Source organism: Nanorana parkeri, unplaced genomic scaffold (assembly GCF_000935625.1).
Source record: "Nanorana parkeri isolate BGI_ZX_2015 unplaced genomic scaffold, ASM93562v1 scaffold595, whole genome shotgun sequence".
In the NCBI taxonomy this organism is placed as follows: Eukaryota; Metazoa; Chordata; class Amphibia; order Anura; family Dicroglossidae; genus Nanorana; species Nanorana parkeri.
This window is the reverse complement of record NW_017306863.1, coordinates 347,390-372,083: the sequence shown is the minus strand read 5'-3', so window position 1 is coordinate 372,083 and position 24,694 is coordinate 347,390. Positions and strand designations below refer to the sequence as shown.

General features: G+C 38.5%; 1 protein-coding gene across 7 annotated transcripts in view; it reads left to right on the top strand.

The window, feature by feature from the left end:
• NTNG1 (netrin G1) overlaps positions 1 to 24,694 on the top strand; it is a 266,339-nt gene that overhangs the window by 189,278 nt on the left and 52,367 nt on the right. For 2 of the 7 annotated variants that reach the window (XM_018562731.1, XM_018562734.1), the window contains exons 5-8: positions 2,412 to 2,432; positions 5,811 to 5,849; positions 6,775 to 6,840; positions 20,069 to 20,128. In XM_018562731.1, coding sequence (XP_018418233.1) covers positions 2,412 to 2,432; positions 5,811 to 5,849; positions 6,775 to 6,840; positions 20,069 to 20,128 — 186 coding nt within the window. The remainder of the gene's footprint in view (positions 1 to 2,411; positions 2,433 to 5,810; positions 5,850 to 6,774; positions 6,841 to 20,068; positions 20,129 to 24,694) is intronic. The other 5 variants (XM_018562732.1, XM_018562735.1, XM_018562733.1 and 2 more) reach the window with 3 other exon arrangements.

The following is a 24,694-nucleotide window of genomic DNA, read 5'->3' as shown; positions in this document are numbered from 1 at the left end:
GTCTCCGTAAACTGTAATTAAGCATACACATTGTTATGACACTACCTCATTTAGAAAAAATAAAAATAATGTCACATTAATAGAGCATTTTAGGAGGGCAAATGTTAACAAGGGCTGTTTTGAAGGCAAGCATTCACGGAGGTGTTCAATCAATGAATCTTTGACTGCTTTCTACTATCATTCTGCTCAATTAATTTTTGTAGTATGGAGCTTAATCTGAGGGCATATGACAGAGGGAACAAGAGGAAAAATGATGCTGATATGAATTTAATCTAATAGAAGCAGGAAATGTGTGTAGCAGCTGACCTAGTCTGCCCGTAACCCATTAACCAAATGATTTATGTCTAGCAAGACTTGCCTTGAAAGCATTGAAGTTAGAATTCAAGACTCGGAGGTCCACTGAAGTAAAAAACTATGAAATATGGCGCTTTAAAATACAGTGGGAAGCATCTTTGTTCCAGGTTATCCTGTACATGCAGGACAACATTTAATATACAAATGCTATATGTATGTGCTACTAAATACCTGCAGAAAAAGGAGGGGCATTTAGCATCTATTAAAGTGTATCATTAAGTTTTTATTTCTGTCTGTGTCTCGCTGGGGATATTTGTCCTCCGTATTTGTCCTGGTGACCATAACTGGGACTTAAGTTGGCGATACATGCTTTAAATTTCTCTCGTTCAGCCTGGGCTGGATACAAGAAATTCATTGACTCCCCCATCCAGGAATACCCGCTGTCAGCTATTGTATTCAACAGCTGCCGTTCTAGAGGCTGTTGAATACCCGAACAGCATATGCATCTGTTTGGATGCAGGCAATGTTCATTCAATAATTTTTGAATCAGTTCCTTTGACAGAAGCCAATGGAAAAATGGAGCAAGGGGGATACTGACAGGGCAACCCACATTTCGAATTTTGGCCAATTCTGCAAGAATTGGCCAGAATTTAAGGAGTATATGGCCATCTTAAAAGTCAGTGAAATTGGTAAAGTTTGACTTATCCCTGGAAGGAAATTCTTCCAATAGGAACAACCTTTTACTTACTGTCTTACTGTGGAGAGATCCCTTCTGTAGCCCATGACAGAAAGGGGAAGAAAATAACCCAAATGTGACACAGAGTATCAATGCTGTATTTACACTTATGCATTTCCTCGTTGATGCGTTATCCATTGAAATTAAGCAAAGCATATCAAAACACATATTCTGAATATGTTAAAGCACATTATCACATACATTGATGCACATTGTGACATGCTGACATGTTGATTTACATTATAATGCATTGATGTGCATCATGAGACACATTAATGTGTGCCCTAGTACACATGTTTAAGCATTCGCATTGATCACAGAAAAATTTATAGGTGTGAATCTATCCTAATGGAAAAAAACTGCTGAAGGTATAAAAAGCCACCACTTAGAGGTGCCTACACATACCTGCAATAGCCTCCAAAAACCTGTATTTAGGTTCAAATTCCAGGCTGTACTTACAGGCTAAGCCCCAGAACTTTTTGACTTTTCCGTTCATTCCTCCCTCCTGTGTATTCCTATTGGTCCGGGAGGCAGCCCATCATAAGGATAGGCCAATAAGAATGTTTGGACATGGGACATAGTCAGTCCCAACAAATACGTTTTTATTTTAGTGACAGAGTTTCTTTAAAGTCCAAACATCAGCAATGTGTCTGTTTGTTTATTTGGGCAGAGTGGGGATGAGTTTAAACCACTATATAGTTTTTATTTCAGTCTATGGCCTCATCAGGTAGACATCCCCTCACTTCTTGCTCCAGTAACCAGGGCAAGTGGGACAGGAAGTGAGGGGAAACCTCTCCACAGCCAATAGCAACTGGCTGTGGAGAGGTTTCTGTTTATTTGCAGAGGGGGACACAGTACTTTTTTTATCACTGTTATCTCTTTCTATACTCTCCTGTACCAGAAAGCCCCATTCTCATTTTTTTGCACGGGGGATAACAAATGAATAGAAATCTCCCCAGTGGGGCCACATATAGCAATAGCAACTGACAGGAGTCTGGCCCTTCCCCAATGAATCCACAACAGAAACATTTTGGCTGGAGTTGATCTATAAAAAAGAATATGATGTTTAATAAGGATCCAATGCTTTAGATGCTGAATGTGGTGATGAAGTGAAAGCATTGCACTTTTCTGTGTCCCTGAACTGACAATGTCAAATGGCACACGATATATTGTAGAACACTGCAGAGTTGCATAGAGCTCTCATTGTTTTCTAAGCACGATTATGAGCACAAATATGCCAAGCTTGCCCACTTTCTAAATATTATGAGCACAGTATAATCAGCATGCAACTTTACACTGACAGATTTGCGTTAAGCATAGAGCATATATGCATTAAGGGGAAACTATTTGTCAACCTATCTTTTCTTGTTCTCTTTCACAGGTGTATCCAGCATGCCCAGCAGTGAGTACAATCTAACAGTTTGATGTACCATATTTCCTGTCCTCTCCAAACATCCATCAGAGACATGCTACACCGCAAAGATAGGTGCAGTCTGCAGGAAAGACAGGATAATATTTGCTGCATTTCCATGTAAAATTGAATCAGAGAGAATGGAAGATACGTCTTTTGACAGGTCTGACAGAAAGCGGATCAGCCTGCCTGTATAAGGTTTTATTTGCCTGAAATATTCTTCACAGGCACAGAGCAAAAGAACGAGGCAGACAAACGTACAGTCACAGAGACAGACAGATAATGAAATCAGTGCAGATAGATAGATGAAGTAAACACATGGAAACAATCTATTTCAAACAATCACATTACCTTCAGGGTAACTGGGTTTTATTTAAATAGACAATTCTAAAGGATACATTTTTCCTGCCAGTCCTAATCAGTCGCATTTAAACTTATATTTCTTGTCCTGCACATTCTCTGTGTATGGCCATATGCAAAGAGCATTCTAGTGCACACAATATGTGCTTTGGTGGATGTTTGGTGTACATTTTGCATGATGTAGATGCTGCTTATTTATTTTATACCATTCAGTCTAGCATGTTTCTTGTGTCTGCTCATAACAAAACAGAGAATGGTGTCCCAAAGAGTCACCTAAGATCATTCTTCATGGTCCTAGCAATTCAGCCCTGTGCATCTAACCCAGAAATAGTCAACGCCCAAAGCTAACTTTACTGACCTATTCACGCAGGTTCTCTAACCTTAGCCACACTGTATGCAGCACTCTGCCATATAACAGTTCACAACTATCTAACTAATTTCACCATCTTTGTATGGATCCTTTAGGAGTAGAAACTGATCACTTAGAAATGTAATGTTCTATTAGCTTTGTAGGAGCCTGTGGTTACAGGCTTTTGTTTGCTTCAGAACTGTTTCTCTTGCCATATAAGTTAATAAGAATGCTAAAGAAGCTTGGAGCAGGTTGATGCAGCTTAGTAGAAAGTCAAATGCAGGTCAGAAGGAGGTCTGCTGCAGGCCATTTAATCTCAGTAGCATATCAAACTGATATGAATACACCTGAAAGCAAGCTGCATTTGCCCATTAACAAAAGCGCTAAATAGGGTGAAGTTATATTCACTTTAAAAACCCAGTTATTTGCAATAAAATTTAAAACAGTGGATTTTTGCTTGCACATGGTTGAATGAAAGAAGTGATTAAAGTGGTCACTGTGTCACATATATCTTACAAAGTGAACAGTCTATTTCTTTAGTAAATCAACCCTATTGTGTTAATAAGTACCATGTGTGCATTATTATTACCACTTAAAATGACAAAACCTTGCCCCCTGGTGCCCAACCTGTGGCCTGAGGGACAAATGTAACCTTTTGGCACTTTAAGTGGACCCTCAGCAGTTAGCCTCATTACATATAATAAATATTATGGGCAGCCCTTTAGGGGCCACATTTGAGTTATACCTTGCTGCATTAAGCAACACACCAGATTCACACAACTGTATTTATCCTTGAGGTTTACCTTACCAATACAGAAACATACTAATAAGGTAACTATCCAGTAGCATACAATAAATCAGATGTGTGCATCAATGGGTCTATTTGTCTACTTTATTTGCCCAGAAATGTTGTCTTCAAGCATGTTTATTTTAATATATTAATTTATTTGTATATCCCAAGAGGTGAAATTATAAATCACACTATAGAGAATATTAAAGTACTTCATAAATGTGAAGGCTACCTTCCTCAGCATTTTCTTAGCCAACATAAAGTATGTCTAAAGCCAAAACTTGTTTTATTATTTTCCTTTTGGATAGAGTAGGGGAGGTTAAAACTGCTGTCATTTTATGGCATATATGTCTCATTGGGGTTGATTTTCTAAAGGCAAATAGATTGCTCACTTTGCAAGGGGATTTTCCCTTAGCTTAGTGAATGTGGTAAATGTTCACTTTCCCAATCATCTGCAAGTAAAACAAAAAACAACAGTATTTTCGCTTGTGCATGATTGGATGATGAAAGTAAGCAGAGCTTCAAGGTAAAATTCCCTTGCAACGTTAATATCCTATTTGCTTTTTGTAAATCAACCCCATAAGAGAGATTTCCCTTCACTTACTGTCCTGTAGACTTAAGAAGAAGTGAGATGATATCTTTTTAATGTGAGGGAGTTGTCACAGAAACAAGTTGTCACAGAAACAAGTATCCACATTGTAAGATTTCCCCTCTATTCCCGCTGTTGTGGCAACTCAACTCAAAATGTGGGATTTACTCTCACTTTCAATCGTACTGACATTGATGATCAGGACAAGTAGAAAGAGTGGCAGTGGTTCACCTCACCACTCTCTACACCTAAAAAAAGTTTTGCCTTTAGTTATGCTTTGATGTAAACTGTTCATTTTGGCCAAGAAATAAATAATCTTCTAATAAAGGTAACTTTAAACATGCTCTTATCCTTTAAACACTTATTTCCAGAATATTTACATTTAGCAATCATATGCAGTATGTAACCATCAAGTGTCATATATTACTTCTTATTAAACACATTAGCAATACATTATTTCCCATGATAGTCAACTGGGACTGCCAGTAGTACGTAGGTTAAATTTCACTTTACAAATGCAGCTACAATAACTAGTGTGGGTACTGTTAAACTGGCCACAGACAGACAAAAGAATAGCATCTAATTGTCCTCAAAAACACTGACATGTAGCCGAGACCTACAGCAGTCTTCTCCACAGATAGGCAAATGAGTGTAAAATAGGCAACACACTGTAAAATACTTACCATTTTCTCTATAAAAAAAGTTCACAATGAGCTCCTGCCAAGATTCTCAAAATAGCTGGTAAAACCAGTGTATAATAATGAGCTTTCCCTATGCCCCCATGCGATTATTACCTTTGAGGGAAGCCCAAAAGTGCCTGATCTAGGCCCAATTGTGGCAAGTGATGGTCACATAAAGGCATATCTGGCAGAGATCACATCATGTTTGATTACGTATATTACTTGGTACCTATTATCCTATCTGAATGTGGGAAATGATTACTGGTTTCATATGCCAGAACCTAAATGAAAAACCCTGTGATATGACATGGACATTGAGAAAATAATTAAATAATGTCTGACATTAATTGGTGAAGTCAATCTCTACATTTTCATACAGTGAATATAACATTTCTATACAGAAATAAGTTACAGGGCTGAGCCCGGGCTAAGACACAAGACATATTCCATCCCATGGGGTAGTTTGGGGAATTTGTGACAACTCTTTACTTTTGCACAGAAATAATATAATAGATTTATCAGGTATAGATGCATAGCTAAATATGTCCCCGTACTTATGATTTAATTGACTAAATTAGCACAACGTGTCTTTTTATGACAGCTGTACAAGACAAAAAACGGAAGCAAACCATCACTGCAGGTAACAATTTTATGATATTTATACTGTATCTATACATGCATACTTATATATGGGCAAATACTATCTTCTAGAGTGTATATACATATACACTACACATTTGTGTTTCATCTGATGTTCTTTCCCATTCTGAAATTGTGTGAGATGGTCAACCTATAGAAAAAGAGTTTGTGTACCGTATTTGAATTTTCTCATTCCCTGTGTAATTATCCAGAAAGCTGGTTTGCACAATTTTTACTAATAGGTAATTAGAGCATGACAATTCCAATGCATAATGCAATCCATGCCTCTCCTTTATAATAACTCGTACTCCACAGCCTCCCCCTAGCGTAGCAATATCAGTTCTTGTGCTGAGCAGCCATTTAGAATATGCTGCCTGGCGCCAAGTGTCAGCTTAAGGTGGGGTGGGCTGGAGCTATAGCCACGAGGGAGCTCCATCCATACATGCATTGCTTACAGCTCCCTCATGTGACCTTTGGAGGTGCCTTGACTGGAGTGATGTCACATTCTGGCTCCTATCACCTCTACAGGGCATGCAAGGGAGTTGTACAAGCAATGCACGTATAGATGGAGCTCCGTCACAGCACAGCAGCCCAGCACTGGACCCCAAGCTGAGGATCGCCCGCACCGGAATGCACGGTACCGCAATGCCGTGCGTTCCATTGCAGTGCGACTTGGGCCGCCACTTAATGTCTAAGGACAAATGCGGGTCCTGAGGTTACACAGGTTGAGAACCATTGGTCTAAAACATATTGTTTTCAAAATATCGAACATGACAAACTGCTCTTATTACAAAAATGATTTGGAGACTCTTCTCCCAATTGAATCCACATTACAGCTCAACTTTTTCCTGCTCCACTCCTGTACATGATCCCTTTGTGACTATAGTTCTAAATAATGACTCCTAATTTCTCCTTGACACGCACAGCGCCTCCAAACTTTGATAGGATAAAGACGAATGCTTCTTTCCTAGACGTTGCAAACAGAAAGCAAGGTAGGATGTTATATAGGCTCATTCATGGTAATACAATCCATGTAATCCAGGTGAATCCAGGGTTTCTCTTTTTACTGTACAGGTGATAAAAGAGTAAGGAACAGCACTGGAGTTGTAGATGATAGATGAAGTAGACTTCAGTGTGGTTTATCAGACATTTATTAAAGTGTCACCTATACAGCTGAAACAGCCAGGAATCTTACAGGAATAAATAGTCTTATCATTGATATTGATATTTAGATAAAATAGATAGGTTTAAGGTAAATATTCTTTTTAGTATGCTATTGTTTTATTTAATTTTTTTATTGTTTCTATGTATAGTTTATAATTGTAAATGTAAATGAGCAAAACTTTATTTGTTCATTACATACACAGATTCTGCTTCCCGCTTTGCAGCACTGCACAAAGACTGTGCTTTAATGCTCCTTCTCACAGTGCAAGTCTATGGGCCTGATTTACTGAAAGGAAATGCACAAGTGAAGGAATAAATGGCTGTTAGGATAAGTGGCAGGCATCTCTTGCTGGTTCACATGATCGTGAACCTTTGCATGCCTTATGAATGCAATGTCTCGACTGATCTAATTAAACACACACTCTTGTTAAACTGGACCTTCTCTGTCAAAGCTAGAAATTCCTGGTACATCCTGCACTGTATGCTGATCTCTAAACATCTTTGCATCTAATGTAAAATAAACATTTCCTTTTTTACTTACTTTTTTTTACCTTTTCCCTTTCCTGGTATTTTACTAGTGATGTAGCCAGGGCCTCACAGTTGACCCCTAGTAAGGCTACATCTCCGGTGCTTTCCAGGTAGATCTCATTTCTGACATGTGATTTCTCAAAAGATCTTGGGGACAAAAAAGGGTATTATTTTCAACAGATAAGTGTTATGTTGTACGGCACTTGGATGAGATCAAGAACATGATGTCTGTGCTGGATTTTGTGCTGTAAAATATTATACTTATCTGTTATATTATACTTCTGCTGAAAAAAAAGCCTCTCCTCCCAAGAACTCCTGAGATTTTGCAAAATATCATGAGAACTCAAAAAGATTTTTTATAACAGGTGAGCGTAATGTAGTATGGCACAAGCGCAACATTGGGCACAGATGTCATTGGTGACACAGCAGAGAATAGGGAAGAAAAAAGCTGGTCCTGATTATGTTTTGTTTTTTTTAAATGGTGGCACAGGTTTCTGACCTGTGGGGTTGCGCGGGGGGGGGAGGGGGGAGGGATTGGTTGGTGGCCAAGGTGCTTAGTCTGGGAAAACAGTGCAGGAAGGAGGAAAGTAAGTACTACTAACTATATTTAGTTTTACTAAAGACATTGCATTAATGTAGTCGGCTTTACGGAAGGCAGTTCCTGTTTGCAGTATGCATTTTATGTCCAGACAACAATGTTTTTGTGCCTTATATGCATTATTGTGTATCAAAAGCCTTGAATGGAGGAATCTATTAGATTTCTCTTTCAGCCCACATTAGTGCATGGCTAGCTTAAGACAGGATTTCCCTTACTTTGCAGTGATATCTTCTAAGCTTCTGTTTTGCCTAGACACAGGAAGTAAAGGAAAATCTACCTACCTGAATAGAGACAATTTACATTGTACATACTGGTATTTGTCAATGCAACAAGCATTCAGAAGCCATGTATGAAATCACGTACGTGCCAGAGCCTTCACTTCTGCCCATGTCCACTGTGGTACCCTCTGCCAAATTAAATCAGCCGTACCAGCCTGAAGTGAATAGCCGAACAGTGTTCGGCTCACTTCACTTCTGATCGGTCATTCACTCGGCTGCCCTCGGCAGCTTTGTGAATAGACCCCTATGTCTTTTTTACTTTCTGCCACGTGCTAATATTGGGAAAATACACTTGAGTTGTTTGGCCTAGTTTGTGGGCCCATTGATGTGATGACGAACAGTAAATTTAGCCTTATAGGTCAGCCAATCTATTAAAAATAAGACATTTCCTGTGTGGGTGCTGTCTCAGCAGTTATTATGCAGGGATGTTGAATGAGTCACATACAAAGCTACCTCTATTGAATGGTCTAAAGATTTATATGTTTAACACTAAGGATGCACCGATACCATTTGTTCAAGACTGGATAAGAGTACCGATACTTTTCCTCAAGTACTCGCAAATACCAATTACCTGGGCACATGAAAATGCATCCCTATTTAAACACAACAAAAACAAATCATGAAAAAGAAAGCATTTACAAATGTGAACAATACAAATTAAATAGAAATGTAAAATGCCTTCCACTGGTTGACTTAAATAAACAGGTTTTCTAGTGTAGTGAATCCTTAAAAAAATCAACTCCTTTATCTAATTTTCCATTTACCGTATATACTCGAGTATAAGCCGAGATTTTCAGCCCATTTTTTGGGGTGAAAAGTGCTCCCCTCGGCTTATACTCGAGTCAGCGCCAGCGCATCATCTTACTTACCTCGCCGAGCGTCGTGTCATTGCTGCTCCGGTGTGCGGCGCTCCGAGCGGGGTCATCTGGCAGTCTCCGGGTCCTAATATAGGTGGCCGGAGACTGCCAGATGACCCCGCTCGGAGCGCCGCACACCGCAGCAGCAGCGACGCTCGGCGAGGTAAGTAAGAAGAAGAAAAACCCCCCCGCAGCGGCCAGTCAGGCAGGGGAGCAGGGATGAGTCAGCGGCGCGCTGATCAGGCGAGAGGAGCTCCAGGTGGGGTTGTAATTTAGCGGGCAGGCACCTCTGAGCCAGCTAAATTAGGACCCCACCTGGAGCTCCTCTCATCTGATCAGCGCGCCGCTGACTCGTCCCTGCTCTCTCCGTGATGTGATGATCCGATCACCGGCACACAGTGAGTGAGGGGAGGGAGGGAGGGAGGGGGGTAGAGAGAGAGATTCATTAAGCAATTATATATGTATTGTCTGCACTGTATTAGCAGTATATACTCTATATAGAGTATATACTGCTAATACAGTGCAGACAATACATTTACAATTATACTAACATGAATGTATTAAATGATCTGTATGTAGCCCTGTACTATGGATCATTTAACCCATTCATGTTAGCAGAGGATCATTGTAAATGTATTGTTGCAGGCACTCTATATGTACATGTACTATATACTACATATAGAGTGCACTGAACAATAGATTTACAATTATCCTCTGCTAATATGAATGGGTTAAATGATCCGTAGTACATGATATGTAGCCCTGTACCCCCTTTTCCACTTACAGAGCTAGGTTATTTTTCTTTTAAATAAATATTAATGTAATTTTATTGGTATCTATCTACCATTAGCTGCCTCATTTCCCACCCTCGGCTTATATTCGGGTCAATACTTTTTCCCATTTTTTTTTGTAAAATTAGGTACCTCGGCTTATATTCGGGACGGCTTATACTCGAGTATATACGGTAAATTAAAATTCCTAATCTACTTGCACAAAACTGATTAGAGATCTGTGATACAGATTTTCCACTTTAAACATTTATCCATGAGTCACAGCAAAAATTAAGGCAACTATACTGCACAGACTGAAAAGCAAAACTAATCATGATGCATTAGTCATAGTGAGCATTAAACACAAACATGCATTTTACTCCTAAAGGCTCATACACAAAGGTGTATTAAATTGCTCCCATCTCTACTGCATCTTTCTGCCAGAAGCTTTCTGCCAAAATGCAGTATTTTTGGGTGCAATTACACGTGTTTACACATTTACAATGCTTAGAGGTTTATACATGTAAACTAATTACATTGGCTAGACTTTTCATTTCTTCTAGATACTAGAATGATTTTATATGCATACACACGTGTATAAGTGTGTTAACATGTTTTTACATGCATATTCATGTAAATTATCCCAGTAAGTTTCTCTTTGAATGCAGTTTTTGGGCATTTTATATTTATGCCACCGAGAATTGCTCTAAAATAAGGATCTAAAGGCCACAAATGCAAGGACACATTGGCGAAAATAGAACTGTGTTCAGAGGCAAAAAAAGAAATTCCTCTAAAAGTGGTCTTTTACCTGCCCGTGTTCATAAGGCCTAACATGTAAACTCCTAAGGGTTGGGATAACCTAAATGCATTCATTCTCTACACTAGGCCAAGTAAAATAAAACACATAATACACAAAACATAAAACATTTCTAGAAGTATAGCTATAAAAATTAGGACATTATTTGATATAATACACATGCATAACACAGCAGGTAGCTATCCCTTTTATATAGAGACTATCATATAAACCATAGTATGTATATTTTTATTATGTAATGATGTATCTATATAACTAGTAATAAATTGTTATAATTAGCATAATCATAGAAAATTTTCATATACATTGTTTAGACATTTTAATGCTACTTAAAGTAGTATTAAACGCTCAAACCTTTATTCATTATTGGTTCCAGATCAAACAAATATATATTGCTCAGCAATATAAGTATTTATTTATTTTTTTGCCCAAGCGCTTAGGCCCGGTTCACAACTGGGCGTTTTGTAGAGCGTTTTGTAGCGCGTTCCTACGCTTTGCAAAACGCTCAAACACCGAAATCCCATTATTTCCTATGGGTATGGTTCACGCCTGGGCGTATTACAGGCCGTATGAACACGCTACAAAACGCCCTACGCCCAAAGAAGTACAGGAGCTTCTTTGGGGCGTTTTTGTCACGCGTTTCCATTGGGATACAGCCAAGTAGCCCTCGGAAACGCATGTTTGTGGTGCATTTTTTTACCGCGAATCGCGGTAAAAGCGTGCGACACGAAACGCGCGACAAACACGCATATTCAATACGCCTAGGTGTGAACTTAGCCTTGCAGTCTTCATGTTTTCATACAGCTGGCTAAAACTCTCAGCTCAGCTTACCTGAACTTCCTATAAAGAACAAGATCACAAGGAACAGCACAGTCTCCAGCAGCTGTCTATCTAGGAAAGAGGAGGGGGAGAAGGGAAGTTGCTTGCCTTGCTGTGCCTGTGTGTTTGTGGAGCTTAATAGCATAGACAAGAGTGGCTCCATAGGACCCTGCCAGGATAGGGAGCCACCCTAAAACAGAATATCAGGGCCAGGGCTCAGGAGATCAGCTGATTCTGCAGGAAGCTAAAACATTTAAACATCAAGGAGCAGCATCCACTAATCAGCATTTGAAATAGTGTAAAAACCTTTTGACTTTAATATCCCTTTAATTGTTGGAGTGGCTTAAGTTGTATATTGTTTGCAAGAATAAGTTGGCAACTCAGACTTATTCTTGTACCTGTTTGTGCATACAGACGATAACAGATACATACAGTATCGCTATAACTAATTAACTGAAGAGAGTAGCTGAAATGTGCCATATGTTACATAAGCTCAGATACATAAGTGAAAGGAAGAACTAGATGTTCCTACATTTTGTAATCAGCCAGGATTGACTGATTCTTTCCAAAGAGTGAAATAACTGTGTGACTTAGGGTATGACGGTGTAAGAGTTGTAATATTGACAAATGATTTCTCACCGATGTGATGAATTTTCTGATATTTTTGAGTGATCAGTAGATCTCTGTGTTATATTTGCATGACATTACATTCAAATTTCAAGTCAAGATATCAATAACAAGGGTGTTGTCTGTTTGCTGCACCATTGATAATTAATCAACGGGCTCAAGGAGTACTCATTAGATATAGAAATTTACAGTGGACCTTTACCCCTATCTTTACTCCTATCTGTACCCATATCTTTAAAGTAACAACAAACACACCTTTAGAAATGTTTAGTAATGGCAATCTACAAACAGATACTTCTAGATAATTGCAGGCTCTGTATTTTTTTCATACCTTATTTCTCTTTTCTTTCCAAGTCTTCTGACAGTGGCCATGTTAACTAAGGGCAGGTTACTAGATCTCCCTTTACTTCCTGGACCTCTGGCACATATGATTAGGGCATGTAACCCATACACATCATCTCAGGGGAGGAAAATGCCTGTCCCTGAGATCTCATAAGATTACAGATGATATTTCCCAGCAATGCTCTGCTGATGTAACCTTCACAGGATGCACTGCTTTGGCACAATACATCATTTGTGCCAGAAGTGGACCAGGAAGTAGATGAACTCTATTTGTAAGTAAATAAAAAACAAGTTTGTTTAATTAATGAATATAAGATGATTTTAAAGCAGCATGTAGCTCTGCAAGGGGGCAAAGGTCCACTTTAAGTTTTAAAGGAGAACTATGAGGTGAGTGCTTTTCCCTCACCTCATAGTTCTAGCCGACCTGTGACAATGAGACTGTCACAGGTCGGCTCAGTAGATCGGGAGGTGAACGAACACATACCGTTGTGGTCTGGGTAACTTTGATGGCATGCTTAGAATCCAGTAGCAGTATAAATTATACAATGCTGGATCACAAAACTGTATTGTGCTGTCAATGGTATCAATACATAACTATACAAATGTGGGCTAATTGTTATTTGGAGACTGGTCCTACACTGGCTAACTTTGTACCTTTTCTATTCCACTGATAGGCAGTCTATTACTTTTGGGCACACCAACTGGTATACTATGGTAGGTGCAATTATCTGAGCACCAAAAATTTTGAGAGTCCAAAAAATAAAATGATTAGACCCAAAATTTGTATCACATCAGAACAAGTCATTGCATCCAAAAATGTAATGCAAAGCTTTCACCTAAACAGTGGGGCCCGGCCAGATCGCTATGGGATCTTCTGCTGCTGGCTTTCACTGGCATCTGAAGACGAACACGCCGCTGTTCAGATCATCTGTGCAGCGGCGCGTTCGTCTCCACAGTCAATGAGAGCCAGCAGCAGCAGGGGAGCAGGCTGGACCCGGTGTTCTATCAACGTCGCGAGCCTCTGCCGTCACCAGCAGTGGAGGAGGAGGCGGGCCCGTGCTCGGCAGCAGGGGAGGAGGCGGCCTCAGTGACGAAGAAGGAGGCGGGCCCGGCGAAGGAGGAGGTAAGGAGTGCGACCAGCCCACCTGAGGGTGCCCTGCGGAGCCCACCATAGAGAGTCTATGGTGGGCTCTGCAGAGTCACCCTCAGGTGGGATCTCGAGTGGGCTCTGCAAGGGGTATAACTAGAAATCACGGGGCCCCATACAAAATTTTGCTATGGGGCCCTGTGATTTCTAGTTACGCCCCTGTTTGTTATGTTTCTCATTCATATTGCATAACGTATGTTTAGTTTGCTGCTTGCACAATAAATGCTTTACTCTGAAAGAACAGTTGTTCTCTGTGCTGAGTCTTGCTCTGGAATGCGAGGGGGGGCTGGGAAGGGTAATAATAACATAATTAAGTCGGTCTGTAATTTGGCTGCACAAGTGGAACTATATTAAAATTCAAAGCCTAATCTGATGGCACCCTTAAATGTAACCCACCCCTAACCTGTACATATCCCTAAGCTTAAGCTTTACCTTACTCATAAATTTAACGTGAACGTATCCTTTGCCTAACCAAAACAAAGTGACAGGTTCACTTTAAAAGAAGTTAGGTGCTTGTACTTACACTCCCCATGCTCATCTGCTCACAATCCCTGCGTTCTGATAAACAACATTTTTTACAAGGCTCAAAAAACTTCCCCTTATAGCATGTGACAGCATTCTGCCCTAACAAATTGCAGCTCATGCACCCATTGCTGCATTATGGGTAGGCAGGGGGAATGTCGTATAGTCCATCATTCCTGGAAATACAATATTTATCAGTGCATTAACCTTAAAGCTGAACTCCAGATACAAACACTTTCATTTAAAACTATTCCTCAATAGCCACAGAGGATATAAATGCACTTTGTGTGCATCAAATACATTTGGAAACCTAAATATTACCTTGTAAAAGTAGCAGTGGCATCATCAGTGTGCTTCGAATAGCCTGTGCAGAGAGTAGAGCTGTGAGAGCACCCAACACACCCATGTACTACAGGATGCCTGCAGAAAAGTACAGGAGGGGGGAAACAAGACCAATCACCCTGAACAAGGAGAGAGCAGCAGTGACTGATCTTTATTACAAGAATTTCCTGCACAAAAAAGTTTAAAAATTGAATACTGCACAGATCTGGAAGAAATGATGTGCATGTGCCTCTTGTAGTTAGACGATATTTGCCTACCCCAGAGTTCAGTTAAAATCCTATACTTGACATTATCCTAACTGCTACACATTACGATAAAAATAATATTATTATTGCAATACAAGGCCATATTGCCCAAAAATCTGTTCTGAAAAGTCAAACTAAATCACCAAATGGGCCATGAATTATTACCACCCTGTTAATGGTTGAATTCAATTAGCAGGGAAATACAAATAGCCAAGCATTAGCAGCAAAGATGAGCATCTTGTTAAGTTATATACATACTTTCCATAAGGTAGAAAAAAAAAAGATTTCAAATTCCCTTTTAAATGACTAATTGGAAATTCACCTGATAAAGAAAAAGGAATAAGGAGCACCGGAAAGTGTCAGTTGTGAGCTGCTCTGATAATCCCAAGAGATGGACTAGAGAATTGTAAAACCCTGCAGCTCTTTTATAAATTTCGAGCCGCTGAGTATCAAGGGATTCCAGTATATACAAGAAATTCTTGTCTTCTCATCATCTACAGCTTTGTTTGGTTAAGTGAGCTAAGTGAGTTTTTGGTACAATAAGAGGTCATGAAAACCTGCACCGTTTGTGGAAATGAAAGCTAGTTGAATGCAAATTATTATTATTTTTTTTGCTGATGTACATGTTCATTATTATTGTTGAATAAAGAGACTCTTTCTAGTAATATGTTTCATGAAAATTTTAAAAAACAAAAGGCACAGTGGAAATGGCTATAATGCAATACAGCTAACAGTTAACAATCGGATAGCGGCATTTAACACTGCACTGCGGGTATTTGGGTTGTCATTAGCTTTGAGTTTCTGTTTACCGTTGTACACAGCATCAAAATATCAGGTATCATTCTTAAAGTAGAAGTATTGAGAGAGTGAAATATACTCCTCACAATACTTAGAACTGGCACGTGTCACATGTCGGCTCTATAGGTCAAGAGCTGAGCGATCATGTGACCACTGATCGCTCTGCTCACGGTCTTCTCCCTGCAGAGAACAGTGACTATCAGTCGCCGCTTCCCACAGGGATTTCCTCCTCTCCTCTCTGTTCCTCCAGCACTTATTGGAAGGACAGAGAGAGGAGGGGGTGGGCACAGCCGGATTTGGCTCTGGAGAGGTATAGCCTGCTGTCAATCAGGCAGTGCAGTGGATCCCAACAATATTATCGGGTCCTGCCCCAACTGCATCACGGCTCTGCACTGTCAGCATATAGGGGACATTATATATGCTAGGTTTGGGTCACAGGGATACATCAGTAAATGTACTCCTGTGACCCAAAAGAGAACAAAAGCCAAAAAAGGTTTTTTAGTTCTCTTTTAAAGCTGATTTCTGGAATACCATTAACAAATCTCCCAAACTTTCTTCTACCTCTCCTTATATCCCTTGCAATCTGTTTAATTTAATAAAACATTAAATTGCTGAAAGAAACTAATATATGTAAAAGTACTTGTCATCAGTTGGACTGGATTGCCTGGTTTGGCCGAGCTAAGTGGGGGGTTACTCTGTGACGCAGCATATAACTTTCCCTGTCTCTCCCCAAGCCACATAGAATTACACATTCAATCATGCTTTGGCATGCTTGCTACAATTGTGGGTGTTCATTGGGCAGGTCTGTGGCTGAGATCATGGTGGTGATCTTGTCTTGTCTCACAGGATTATATGACGCAAGGCATAGCTTATGAAGAGTGGGCATAGCTTGGTGGTGATGAGCACAGACAGGCAGGAAGTTCCTGCTCGATGGTTGGTACCCAGTGGTTCAATCCGCAAGTATCTACATCCCTACTATGTCCTGTAGTGATTTAGAGGCAAGCAGGAAGAACCCCCATTTGCAGTGAAGGATATAGAATTTGACACACCTTGAAGTGTCAGATTCTGAAATGTCTTCAGGCAGTCATGTCTCTTCATTACAGTAGAGATCAGGAGCATAGTCAGCAGGAAATGTAAGTATTAACTATTTTCTTTGCAGGGGACACTTTTTTGCATTTCTTTACTAGCAACACATTATTGTATAATGAAGTAAGATTAATCCTGTCCCTATTGTCATACCATTTATTAAATTACCAGTACATTTAGTAATGTGGATCATTGCATTTGGTTATGCCATGCTTGTTTTCTTCCATGTTTTATCCTAAGATCTATGGGATATAATAGTATGCCTATTTCCCTTAGTATAAGAAATTGGTAATATATCATTTCAGTTTTGTTTGTGCTCAGTTCAACTTCTCAAACTAAAAAATAAGATATATTCACATGCTCAACCCACTTATATTGTTGTAGATGATGCTTTTGCTTTTTTAGCTAGTACCAACAGTAACAGCTGTGAGGGCATTACCCTCACCCTCATTTTATTATTTGCAGATAAATGAACCAGAGGGTCATCATAAGAGACTTTGGCATACATACTCTTAGTATGGGGAATTTTTAGGTATTTTGCTTTTTAAATATGAGGATACATTATGGGGGTCTTGCTTAACATTTTGCATTGGATTAGTAGTGCCTTAGGTTTGAGGTGGATGTAAAGGGTTGAGAAGACGGTCTCAGGCTTTACTGCTTTCACTTTGGGTACCATAAAGTAAGCACTTGGTTAGAATAATTCTGATTTCATTTATTAAGAAAAGATTTTAAAACAAACTTGGCGCGGTTATTATCTACCGCTATCATACTTTAACGGGGCACCAGTGAATAGGATGAGGAGAGCAGATTAGTAATCTCAGAAAACACAGTGGAAAAACTCTTAAGATTTATAACTCAAGAACTGAAATGCTAGCCTGTGGGAGCTGCTAGGTCAGGTCCTGACCTAGATTCATAGATAGCAAATAAATGCAATTATCTCGTTCATCTGCTCCAAATTATTGTGTCTGAGTCTCTGCACTGTAGCCGTAACAGAACAAAACGCAGCTGAACCACTGGCCTTAATTGCATGGATTAGCAGAGGCTGTGCACAGAATAGAGAGAAGAGGACTTCTGAGTCTTCCCAAGCAATGATTCAAACACTCGCATACAGGGTGGTGGGAGAAATAGGTAAAGCAGCAGAAGAAGGGAGTAGGCAAAAACTATTTAATTCTCCTTTATTATCCCTGGATGAGCTGTCACTCATTATCTGTGTGTTAATAGAGCTCCTTTTGTGTGACACAGATCATTAGTTTTATGACATCATCTTTCTACTTTCTGGCTATAGGTTATTTAAAGTATATCGCCTTACAAATTAATTGAACGGATCCCTAACACAAGAGGGCTTATATTTACAAGTCATTATCTGACCATGATTTTAAATTTTCAGTGATATATTTAATTTCATTATACGTGTAGCTATTAGGTCAAAAGTGCTGATGTTAATAATATCCATGGTATCTCAAATGTCATCTAGCTTTAAAGGAAATTGTTCAGTATATCAAATTTTCCTGCATTTGGCTTTTGTACATGTAGAATGTAAGTCTGTGGGATAAAATTCAAGATAACAATAATAGCAGACCAGCTAGCTTGTGGAATAGTGTAGTCTGCTGCCATGATGGTAATAGGTGTAATAGGATAGTTTCTATATGTAGGTTTTAATGGTTTAAAGTGGACCTATATTCTGATGTTAAATTAAAGGAATTATTACAGGCTAGCAGAGATAGATAAATAAAGAGAAATAGAAGGCCTGAAATACCATTTTTTTTTAAAAAATGCTGCTCAGTCTCCCTCCAGTGCATATTACATGTCCAAAAGGCTAGCCTTGTGGTCATATGATCTCCGCTAAAGGGGTTGTTGAACATGACACGATGCCTTGACTTTAAAAACATGTGGCCACCACTGATAGGAAATATAAGCTGTTCAGCTCTTCTGTTAGTGTTTATCTATCTATCTATCTATCTAACATTGTAAGGCTGATAAGAATGCATTATAACTTTTTGTTTATTGTATTATAGTTTGTATATGTTGTTACATTGGTGTGTTGTAGTTTATTTTTTTTTCTAAATGTTTATTTGACAAATAAATCAATATTACATACAAAGTGCACCCATGGCACATGATTTGGAGAGCAGCTTGTGTTCTAAAGAGAAAGCACAGCATTAGCTGTTAGCTTTCAAACTGTCTTTCTCTAATTGAAACTATACTTAATTATACAGAGCAGGGAGAAAAGGGGGGTGGACGGGGTCTTTCCTCTGATTTATTTAGTTTTATATGTAATGTGAGCTTCAGCTATTGAGGTCCCTAAAGCTCATGGATTTTCAGCATATCAGTTAAAATGACGCTCCACTTTTTCTGTAAAAACAATCCCCACTGGGTGAACTATATACCATGCAAAATTTAGTTTTTCTGACAAAATTACTCTTTGTGTCTCAAGGCTATTTTAGATGGGAGTGTTTTGTTTCATTATAATGACCTAGCTATGGAGCTTTTTTAAATACTTGGCCTAGTCTATTGCCAAAGGAAGTTCAGATAAGTTAAGATAATGTGTACAATTTGTACTCTTTGCCACTGAATACCTACTAAATACCTTCAATGATGTCCTACTCAGGTAGGTACAAACTACTCTGCTCCTGATTATGAAGCAAACTCTTCACAACAGTGCATTTACTGACCTCAGGTGAGTGCGATCAGAAAGCAAGAAAGCAGAGCAGAATGTTGGTACCTAACGGGGGGTTGGGGGTGGTCATGTTGGAGAGTGATGATTTTCAATTGCGATATCTTCTCAACTGGCAAACCTTCTACGTGCTATACAGTTGGAATTGGTATGTCATTTACTATGCAGACTTGTGACAATGCCTAATCATGAACAGTTGACCAACTATAACGATAATAAAATTTAATTATTACCAAGAGCTGGCTCAGTATTAACCTTTTTTCCTGATGTTTTTAGAGATCAATAAATTGACCATAACATTTTAAAAAGGGTATTCTATTTAAAATTTAGAACATACGATACTATTTTGTTTTTGCAACCCTTTTACTTAACTTACCAAGAAATTTTTTGATTTGCTTGTGTTGATGGTTCGCTTGTCTTATTATTTATTTCATCTACTGCCCTTTATAGGTTTTAGCACATAATCATCTCTAATATTTTATTTTATTGTTCTCACAATTGCGCATTAATCTCTGTACATCTATTGTTACTTTTTTCTGCTTTGCTTACATTTTCATTTCGTTTTTCTTTTCTAATTTGATTTTCTTTCCTTTCTTGTCTGTCCAGTTTTTTCCAAAGTAGCCCACTCTACAGTGCCACCTGCTCGTGTTTCGAGTCACAAAAGAGGTAGGAATCCCTCCATTCATACAGTGGCTCTGGTTTGTGTTGCGTACAGATTAAACAGATTTTATTCCACCCTATAAAATGCACAATTTTGAGGAGAATTTGTAACTTCTGTTTTGGGGGGTTCAAAAGTTTAAAAATTATCAAAGGACATTTGCACCAGCAAACAGAAACATCTTGTTGTATGGCTGCAGGAGAGCCACAGATTGCCCAAGTCAGTGTATAGTACACTTACAGCACAGAGGAAAAACAACGCTGAAACACATGGCTACTATATTCCAGTATAACATTTTAGATTGCTGTTAATTTTGAGTTATCTCTAGCAAATTCAATCAATCACCAGTTTCCTTTTTGCTTAAGGGATCTGAAAAAAATATATTTACGCCCCAGCCATTATTAAGCCAAGCACAGTTGCCTGCTTTCTCCATAATGTAAAATGGCGTAGTAAAATATAGAGAAAGTCTGACGTCCTATCATGGCCCCAGCAGGGAGAGTGGAAAAAGGAGTTGTGTTCTCCCCAACAGAAGAAAAAAGAAGTCAGTGAAAGTACAACTGTGCCTTCTTAAAACAAAGTTCTAGTTTAATACTGTATATTTTGTTGATGTTTTTTGTTTTGTTTCTGGTGGTACATCTTACCATGACCTTGTGTGTTTAAGATGCCAGTGAGTGATTCAACCCAACATCAGAGCTGAAATATCATTTTTTGATGAGCTAAACCATTAAGTAGGATAATGAGGATATGTCATCCATATAAAAATTTTTACAAATGGTAATATCTGCACCATGGGGAGCTCCCATGCTTAGTATGACAGACAAATACAATTAAAATAATATAACAAATATGCCAACTGCTGATTCAGCTATAGCTCTGTTATTTGCAATTTGAGTATCTTACTAGATGATAACATACACAGTATATAGTAACATGGATGGATAGTATGGATAGGGTTCACATTGTATTTTATACTGGATCACACAAGTATGTATTCTACCTATCATTTCTTTGGAATTAATTTTTGAAGTATGATCAGAATAGATAGTTGGGTTTTATTTAATAAAAGCACAGGCATCAACATTGGCCACATCATGCACATTGTAGATTTTTTTAGTTATTCTAATAATGATACAAGCTGATACATGTTGGCTGCTATAAGTATTTCATTGCTTTTTTCTGCTATACACAGGATTTGCTTTTAGTGTACATTTTCCCTTTGCCGCTACAGTTTGCAAAGCAGAGCTTGTATGTTAGTGTTATAAACCACCAACATGATTTCACATCCCTGTAGAGCAGGCAAGCAAGGAGAAACAATGTATCTAGGGTCCTTATGCACCATCCCTTTCATAAAGCATACATTGATATGACAAGCATGTTAATCTAGCACTAAAAAACTATTTTTTCTACCAGACGGAAAAATTCAATTGAATTATTATTTCATTATCAAACACGGAAATGTAACAAAAACAATCCTCTGATTTAAACCCTTGCATGTATAAATTGTAACCCTTTTAACTGCTCTCTGGGATGATACTAATATATTACTTATTTCTTAGTAATTTTGTATTAACATAGACAGACTAATAGGCTTATTTAGTAGGTAAAAATCTAAATTTATTTGAAAGGTGCAGTAATCTATAATAACCAAATAAAATCAGATTTCATCCTTTACTAATTTATCTGCCATAAATAGGAATGCGAATGGTTGCTGTGGATGACTTCACCTTGTATGTCATCTATTTCCTTTGCACTCCAGTATGAAATGAGCCTGTAAATATGTTATCAGCAACAGGAGAACAAAAACAAGAGTTTGACTAACAGTATGGAAGGGACCCCCTCTGTGTTAGTTTACATATATATACAAGAATCGCAGACCCATCTGTTGTAAAGGAAGACCCCCTTGAGTACTAAAGTGAACTTGTCAACTTAGAAAATTAAAAGACCTTAATACAGACCACAGGAGTCCTGGTATACGTTAACAACTGGAACATTCTTGTTTGTGGTCACCTCTGATTTATTTTTACTTTGTTACTGCTGCTTGATTGTCCCTGAATTCAGCTGCCGATCAGTGCCCTTAGGGGCCACTAAGGCAGTATTACTGGACAAGGGGCTGGTAAGTAGTGAAGCCGAGCCAGGAAGTCAGCAAAGGTCAGGCCCCAAAAGCAAAATGAAACCAGGTCACAGAAAAAGCTTTTCAAGTCAATAAAATAACAGCAAGCGTCTTGTTGTATTTCTTTGGCACGTCTTTGAAAATTAAATTTTGAGTACAGGTGCACATAAAGCTAGTTATGGGTAAGCTGTCTGTTAGGTAGTGTTTGCTATTTTCTGTCATTAGGGTGCATAGGTAACATGCAAGCTTTAAAGATTAGGGATTTATGCCCCCTAAATTAATTTTTAAGGTATGCCTTTTAAAATAATGACAAAAACAGCATTTTGCTCTAATGCTGGCATACACCATAAATAATCTATCAATCAGTGATTCAGTTGTTAAAAATTTGTTCCTGAAAAGCGGTGGCCTGAACCAGCAAGAAGTGGTTGGTTTAGTCAAATTTGATTGAATTTTTTTACACCAGGATTAATCATTCTTTTTTAAAGAGAATAATCATTGATCAAATCACCCCTCTACGGCAATCAGTTTGCAAAAGATATAATACACTCATGGAAGCAATCTTTATATTAAACAATCATATTGTACGTTTGCATAGCCAAAACTTTTTTCTCAGTTTAGGGTAGAGGAAAGAGTTAAATTGCATTTTGTTACTATGTTTTCCCAATCACCCAAATAAAAATACATGTGTCCAATTGTGCTATCTAATTTAAACCCTATCTGTTCCCAGAATTTTTTTAAAGTTGACTACAATTCTAAAATATTTAATGTATGGAACCGATGCATTTGGGAAGCAAAAATAGAATACTTAGGGACTCAATGCAATTTAGGTTAAAAAAAGGTCTGTAGAGTCAAGTGGTTAAGAGGAAATATCTACAAAGTGAGAGAGCTCCCCTCTAAGACAGTTGTCACTAGAACATATGTCACCATTGAAAGATTTCCTCTCACCTCCTGCACTGGTGACAACTGTTTAATTGTGGTTTCCAATCACTTTCTGCCCCAGTAACAAAGGGGCAAACAGAAGGGATGAAGCAACCAATCAACCAACCTTGATAAGGGGTTCAAACCATTTCCTACCTTACCCAAACCTAAAAAAAACATTATGTATGGCCAGCATAAATCTATACTATTAAAACCTATTCCAAGTGACTGGCACTTTTAAAAATATTATGTGTGACTAATGGAAACAGCCTGACACACAGCTAGGCAGTGGAGGAATGTGATTACCAGCCAGTGTTGCTGTGAGCTAGTGGTCTTCTATTCCTCTCTTTTCCTCAAGATTTATTTATAATTTTATGATACAAAGACAAAGACAGTAGAATCTTTGTTACACTCCATAAATTCTTTATCTTAGAAGAGTACAGTTTGTGTTCCTAGTCGGTGATTTAAAATCTGACATATCTGTATCGCTGTATGAATTTGTTTTCTATGTGAATATCCATTGTCATAGGTCACTAGTATAACTACTCATACTCTGTGTTGGTAAATGAGAATCTTTAAATGGTATTTCATTGATTAAGAACACATTTCAAGGCATTTAGACATGGGATACAGAAGATATAGTAACACACAGATACTTTCCTAGTGAGTATTTGCTAGTAGTGATTAGATCAGAAGCTCTTTTACGGTTTGCCTTGTTCTTGCAAAAGAAAAATACATACTACAATCCAGGCTCATTCAACGTCGTTATTCATAGTGATTTGTACTTAAGTGAAATACTTACTGATGATAAACAGCCATGCTTACCTGTCTAGCTACACTAGTGACCATGAAGTGAGTTCTGTGTGTCTGACAAGCGTGAAGCTACGTACAATAACTGTTTCATGCACATGTCTTCCATAATGTAATTTTTTTTCCACCTGTTTTACCATTAAAACTTCTGTTAATATGTTGAAAGTGTAGGGAAGGTGCTGTTTTGAGAACACTTTTGTCCCATGATATATGAATTATATTAACATGGGGCATTTATCATAAGTCTTAATAGTAGTGTTCCCTTAAATATACAATTTACAAAGTACTTTTAAAGCTAAACTCCAGGCAGATATAAAAGACACCGTCTACGGTCTGCTGCTTCTCCTTTCATCCAGTCACTTGGTGGGAGTGGAGAAGAGACCTGTCAGTGTTACTGACCTGCAGTAGAGAAATATCAAGTCCCCTCCCCTGCCAGATGGGGATTTGGTTTGTGCCAGAACTGTGAAAGTCTAAGGGCTGGATGGACAACTTAATAAGGCCTTTGGCATGTAAAACAGCTCCATTATATGTATTTCATATGTGTATCTAGATTTTTTTGGGTGGGTTTAGCTTTAAAGTTTTTATGTGGATTATGTTTCACTGCCTTTTTATGAGGCTTTGTGGTGAATACATAGTGCAGACACACAGCTATATTGGTACATGTGGATTTGTGGTCACTTAACTTGTGAGAACTTCCCTGCTGTCTCACAAGAATAGCTAGTACTACAGAAACCAT